The sequence below is a fragment of the Gekko japonicus genome, unplaced genomic scaffold (assembly GCF_001447785.1).
Source record: "Gekko japonicus isolate JY-2015 unplaced genomic scaffold, Gekko_japonicus_V1.1 scaffold625, whole genome shotgun sequence".
NCBI classification, from domain to species: domain Eukaryota; kingdom Metazoa; phylum Chordata; class Lepidosauria; order Squamata; family Gekkonidae; genus Gekko; species Gekko japonicus.
In genome coordinates, this window is record NW_015172572.1 from 515268 (window position 1) to 522517 (window position 7250).

At 40.8% G+C, this 7250-nt stretch overlaps 1 protein-coding gene across 1 annotated transcript in view; it reads right to left on the reverse strand.

Annotated features, from left to right (window-relative positions):
* The window catches only part of CFAP47 (cilia and flagella associated protein 47), a 387027-nt gene that overhangs the window by 119201 nt on the left and 260576 nt on the right, over nucleotides 1-7250 (reverse strand). The window contains exons 59-60 of the mRNA XM_015421363.1: nucleotides 5107-5214; nucleotides 2366-2477 (exon numbers count right to left, since the gene is read on the reverse strand). Coding sequence (XP_015276849.1) covers nucleotides 2366-2477; nucleotides 5107-5214 — 220 coding nt within the window. The remainder of the gene's footprint in view (nucleotides 1-2365; nucleotides 2478-5106; nucleotides 5215-7250) is intronic.

Genomic DNA, 7250 nt, shown 5'->3' on the forward strand with positions numbered 1-7250 from the left:
TGGGAACTTAAAAGAGGCTACATGATTGGTCATACCAACATGCCAAGGATCCAGTATGAGAATGTGATTTCCCCAGTTCTTTCTCAATTGTCTCTAAGTACCTAGGTTGCTGCCTAGTCAGGTAAGAACTGCAGTATCTACCTTGCAGCACAAAATTTGCCTCAGCATGGGACTCCCTATCTTGTACAGATCCCTAGCAATGGTTTCCTGCAAATCAAAAAACAGCTGTGGAGACTGTGAGCCTACAGCAGGAACAGCCTGTGTACAAGATTTGACTGGGGGAGGGGCACATTATGCTCACCTACCAGGAATACTCCTGTAGTGCACCAATCAAAGTTGAACTACACCCATGTTCATCCAAAGAAGAGGAGACAGATTTCAGTGCTACTGCTTACTTTAACTTTGGAATATTTTCCTGTGCCCCACAATCACACCCAGTGATTGATTACATTGATTATGGTCAAGGTAAAACTACAGCCTCATCAAAGGCTCCTAAGTAAGCTCAAAAATCATGGGATAAAAGGACAAGTCCTTTTATGGATCAAAAACTGGCTAATAGAAAACAGAGAATGAGTATAAATGGGCAGTTCTCTCAGTGGAGGGGGGTAAGCAGTGGGGTACCGCAGGGATCAGTACTTGGTCCACTGCTTTTTAACTTGTTCATTATTTATTTGGAGTTGGGAGTAAGCAGTAAAGTGGCTAAATTTGCGTATGATACGTTGTTCAGGGTGGTGAAAACCAGTGAGAATTGTGAGGCACTCAAAAGGGATCTGTCAAAGACGGGCAAGTGGGCGTCAACATGACAAATGGGGTTCAATGTGGCCAAGTGCAAGGTGATGCACATTGGAGCCAAAAATCCTAAATATAAATACATGTTGATGGGGTCTGAATTGGCAGAGACTGATCAAGAGAGAGATCTTGGAGTTGTAGTAGATAATGCACTGAAAATGTCGAGACAATGTGTGACTGCAATAAAGAAGGCCAATGCTATGCTGGGGATTATTAGGAAGGGTATTGAAAACAGATCAGCCAATATCATAATGCCCCTATATAAATCAATGGTGCAGTTCTGGGCACCACACCTTAAAAAGGATATTATAGCTTTGGAAAAAGTGCAGAAAAGGGCAACTCAAATGATAAAAGGGTTGGAACACTTTCCCTATGAGGAAAGGTTAAGGCGCTTAGGGCTCTTTAGCTTGGAGAAACGACAACTGAGGGGTGACATGATTGAGGTTTATAAGATTATGCATGGGAAAGAGCAGGTAGAGAAAGAGGTACTTTTCTCCCTTTCTCGCAATACAAGAACTCGTGAGCACTCAATGAAATTGCTGAGTGGTCGGGTTAGAACGGATAAAAGGAAGTACTTCTTCACCCAAAGAGTGATTAACACATGGAATTCACTGCCACAGGAAGTGGTGGCGGCTACAAGCATGGACGGCTTCAAAAGGGAATTAGATAAGCATATGGAGCAGAAGTCCATCAGTGGCTATTAGCCACAAGGTATAGATAGGGGCTCTGGGGCAAGTGATGCTCTGTCATCTTGGTGCTTGAGGGGGGGTCAACAGTGGGAGGGCTTCTAATGTCCTGGCCCCACTGGTGGACCTCCTGATGGCACTGGTATTTCTGGCCACTGTGTGATACAGAGTGTTGGACTGGATGGGCCTTTGGCCTGATCCAACATTGGCATCTCTTATGTTCTTATATACAGATTTGTCCTAAAATGTGGCTGAGTGGAAACAATCTGTCAAGGAAAGCTTCTCATCAACAGTGTTCAGAGCTTTATCCTTGTCTTCTCTATTCACTGCAATACAGCATTGCCCCAGAGTTACACAATATTGCTTTTTCAGATTCACGGTTTTCAAACTGCATGCTTTCTTTTCACAGTTATGCTCTACTAAAATTCCTTTTCTTTTTTGTCATTTCTATGCCATTTGCAGGCTTCTGCCATGATTATTCAAAACAACTGCCTACTGCATGCTTTACCAACATCAGGTTACCAAATTCTGTCTAGACTGCCCTTAACTGCTTCTACAACTTCAGGAATCAGTCTGCCATCAGTTATAATCTCTATTTAACTGTACAGATTATACCATTTTCTTGCTTTTAATACTTGACCCCATTGAGACTAACATTAATCTGGCATTTATAACCTTTTGTGTAACATCACATAATTCTATACCATGTAATAAACTGCAATTTTCTGTAACACCCAGAATTCCAGCAGCATTTAAATTTCTACAGGTCACAATCTCATATGAATATAAAATTATTCCACTGTGGCTTCTCTTTTAGAGTGTGACAGCTTGCTGTTTATTATTTTTGTTGCAAAAGGGGTAATTGAGAAATATTCCACTCTAGAACTTACAAGATTTCGAGAGTCTATCTCCAAAGAATAATGTGCTGAATTATTGTTCACAACTTTCAGTTCCAGACTTTCATAGGTAGGATTAACCAAAGGAATGTATTGACGGACCCACCTGTAACAAGGCAAAAAATCAGACTAAATCAATAAAAAGCACTACATTGATTTTGGTATTACTTAATATTCAACTGACTTTTCCTTATTTGAAAATTAAGAGGATTTTAGGATACGCTTTCACTATGGTCTTTCGAGACCAATACTTTCCACCTTCATTAGCAGTAACTCTCAGATGATTACAATGTCTTTTCCATAGTTGCTGTCTGTAATCTTTTAACCTGAGTTATCAGGGACTAAACAGAGCATGCATTCTTACCACAGAGCTGCTCTCAAGCTCTGTCTGTATCAAGCTATGTTCATATCCATGTTTAAATACCGGTAATAGGCACTGAATAAAGTTCATACAACATTTTTAAAATACTATAATTAATACATGATCAGTGGCCACAGCTTTGTTATTCCTGAACTGAAGCCTGGGATATTTATGATCAATTTCGCTCTCTTTCCAAGACTAAACATGCTATAGATCATTTTAGCTATGCATCAGTTACAGAGCTGTTAAACAGAAATATTTGATAGCAGGGAAAGGGTTATGCACATATATTTTTTCCTTATACAGCTATAACCCTAAATGCCGTGAAGTTTGCCCTCAGTAAAATTGGACAAAAATTAATGACAACCAAACCATAAATGATGATACCTGTATTTCCCTTCAACACAAGTAACTGCCAAGAGCAACTTGTAATTAAGTAACTCCTCCTACAGCATTTGATTTACCGCCACAAAACTGTAATTCCTCTTGATCATCTTGCAACCTTGAGCACTCAAACAGATGACCTTGTATGTATCCCATTTTAAAACAGGATCTCCATCCCCTACTCACTCCCTCATTTTTGTCCCATGTAATTTTGAACAGCCTTTGCATTTATGGTTAAACCATCATGATCAATCTTTCAATTTAAATATATATTATATCTTTTTAAAAGAAAAACAGCCCAATGAATTATAACAGTGAAGGTATATTTTATAAACCTGTGTAACACCAGCAATCTATACTTGAAAATGTGAGGACAGAAAGGAATATTCAGGAAAAAAGTTCTCTGAGGCTGCAGTCACACATACTAAATAATCCACTTTCAATCCACTTTCAATGCATTTACCAACTGGATTTTGCCAGTTCACACAGTAAAAATCCAGTTGGAAAGTGCACTGAAAGTGGATTGAAAGTGGATTATTTAGTGTGTGTGACCGCAGCCTAAGAAGAGGACTCCAGGTTTCACAATGTTGGCTTTATTTTTATTAGCTTATAATTTCCATAGTAATTTTAATTAATGAGAAAAGTCACCATAAATCATGTGGTGATGGTATCACAGGGCACAAAAAGTAAATGCAATACAGGCAGGGGGGGACAGGCTAATTAAGGAACATTATCTCTGTGGCAATGCATCATACTGGGGTTCAGAGCATCCTCACAGCCTGAACTCTCTTCTGAAATACAGTATCCCCAGACAAGGAAAGAAGGAAGAAACAATGAGCTCCTTTTCTCCGTCAATATATAATAAAGGGATTGTTGAAGGTATGCAAAAGAAAAGCACACAGGTTATGTCATTTCTGCTCTTCAGTGTTATAACTGAAAAGCCCATAAAATGTTGAAAGTCAGAACACGCTAGCAATGTTCATCATATGAACAGGACTTCTCTCAGGGCTGAAGATACTGACAGCATTATCAAAGCACTAGTGATTCTTTGTCCTTGTGGAGGAATGATGAAAAGTACATGACACACATTTCTTCAATCTATATTCCTTCGGCTGGTTTGTATTATATAAACAAGTTTTTGTAAAACCCGGATGATGGGCAGCTTTCATTCATGTGAGTGAAGTGTTCAATGACATGCCGACTAGAACTGCTAAAAGGAATAGAGATTGAGCACCAGGAAGTCTGCCACAGTGTCCTTCATTAACACCTGTAACAAATTGCTTGCTTTACAGTCTGAAACTTCTGCTCCTCACACGTCAATGCCAAGAGTCTGGTTATTAAGGGATCAGTCCTGATCAGTGTACTGCTTTAAACTGACATAACTGGAAAGTCAACCCTACTGCCTGCTCAGACTATCATGCTCATCCAAGAGATCAACCCATAATGTAATCCCGTAGAGTTCACCCTCCATTTTCTCCAGACAAACCGATCTCTGCCATCTGGAGATCTGTTGAAATTCCAGGATATCTCCAGGCCCCATCTGAAGGCTGGCAATTCTAGGGGGGATGTAGACTACTAGTTTCATATTAGACTAATCAAAACATCGCAAAACAGTGAATGTCAGATTTTGAGTTCGCCACACCTCTACATCAAGGTAGATGTTAAGTACAAAAGGAGTGAAGGGGAACATATTTCAGTGCATGTTGGAAGAGATCTAAGTCTGCCAACTGTATCTTACTTAAAATGGAAACCAGCAGGTATTGAAGATTTAAATTAGACTACATGGCAATAAGTGCAAGCCAGATTTCAAGAAGTCCCAGAGGCTCCAGATAATGGGATGAGACAGCAAAAATACTGTCTTCTTTCAAAAATAATAAAGCTAGCCATTCATGAGAACCCTCCACATCCTATAATATAATGGAGAGAGAAAGGTGATCATATATTGCATGAGAATATTCAGAAGAAATTAAAGCAATGATTTCATACTTACTTTCCAAGCTCACACTCTACTTCAGGCAATGTTCTTGGCAGAGGTTTCTTAGCATTTAGTCTCAGTGCATACCAAAACTCTCCTGTCTTCTCTGACACAAATATAACACTAAAATAAAAATTATAAACAATATGCAGCTAAGAGGACTTCGTATATTTTGCAGTAGCAAAACTGTACATTCTAAGCATATTCAGATGAAAACATGTAGAGAAAGTATCAATAAGTATTTGAATCTACATCAACTATAATTCTATTGTTGATATATTCAAATACTTCATTGATACTTTCTTTACAAGTTTTCATCTGAATATGCTTAGATAATAAACACAGTCTTCTTTTTTTGCTAGAATTTTTTTAAATGCTGTGGTTAGAATACCAAGGGTTTACAATAATCCAGCGGACATTTAGATGCTTATTGTTTGAAAAGTTATAACAATTCAGACCTGTAGCTACAGTGGGGCATCTTGGGGCTAGGCCCCCTGACTTACTGTCAAGGCCCATGACTTCCCATCCAGCCCAGGGCCCCCGAGTAGTGGCAGGTGTAAGGAAGGAGCTGAGTATTCCTGCACAGCTGTCTGGCATGAAGGGCCAGCTACGGTGGCCACATGGAGCCAGACGACACCTCTCTATTTTCACCAGAAACTGAATTAAGTTACCTTTAATTTGATTAGCCAGTGCCCCCTAAGAAATTTAAATGCCCCCTGACTTAAAAAATCCTGGCTACGGGCCTGTAACAATTGGTTTATCATGCCTCCATAGTTTCAAAAGCACTTTACAATGTACCAATAGAGCCTGATGTTCAAGAAAAAGTAAGTATAAAGCCCTTCCAGTCTTGGGGAAGTAGTTTCATTGGATCCTGGTGTTATAAGTTTTCTTTTCCATTTGTCTGGCCTTCTATAATCTCCATACCTTGATAACAGTAATTGAAGATTAGAAATAATGGACAGAGTCAGCACTATTTTATTTGCTATTTTAAGAGAAGGAAACACTGAAGCATGTGTGTGATGGGCAGTAAATGGTTAAAGTTGTAACCTGGTCTGAGAAGCTTGAGTGACGGGGGTTCAAATGGAATTTTTTGAGAGAGTCAGGCCATGGTCACACTGGCAGCTTGGCGCGATATGGTGCCGCCTCTAATTGAACTGGTTTAAAGTGCTGCGGGGCATATTAGCCACACAGCACACCCTGCTGCAGGTTACCCATGGAGACATCCCATGGTAAAGCATCCACATTACTGCAGTGCCTCAGCCATGGAGCACACTGCAAAAAAAGAATTTCAAAATTCATGTGCATGCATGGCGTGCATGTGCACACACATGTGCACATAGGCAATTTTTTTTAAAAAAACTGTCTCCCTAGTGGCAGAACGGATCTGCAGGTTCAGACTGCCAAATCCATTCTATGTGTGCTCTCCCGTGTTCAGAGATCCAGCCATGCGCAATGACTGCGCGGGGAACCTAAAACACCACTTGCGATGTGGTGCCTTTTTAACCTGGCTCCAAGTCGTCCTATGACAGGATAAGTATGGCTGGGTAATGCCTGACAGATGTGGCTGTCTGACAGTGCCCATTTGATCCAGACGGGAGGAATGGCTGTGTGGGGCCAAACTGCCCGTATGATCATGGTCTCAGTTAGGAGTGGCAGTTGAGAGCTGACAGTTAAGAACTGACAGTTGACTGGGGAAAACTGGCCCTGCTCCATACAGCCAAAGGACTGTAGCAAGATGTATAGACATAGGGTGTATGCACAACCATGGTCCTACGTTTTGTAGCATTCCAGACTGGGTGTAGGACTCATTGCAGACATTTGGCTGTTTGTGCAGATATCCAGGAGTGGGGCCACTGGATGTGACTCCACTCCTCAATATTACTATTAGTGTATGGACTGTGTATGGAGTGTATAGACTGTGATAAACACAGAGGGTGCGTTCAGATGGGGCGTTTCACCCAGCATAAACTGTACCGGTTGGAACCGTTACAGTTTATGCCGGCTGAAACGCGATCACACTTACCTCCTGTCTGCGGATCCCATCGCTGTATGCCCGTTCACATGCAGCGGGTGTCAGCTTTTTTTTTTTTTTAAACCCTCAGTTTGAGCATGCGCATAGGCAGCCTGGGGTAGCAGAAACCATCACATTACCCCGTAGG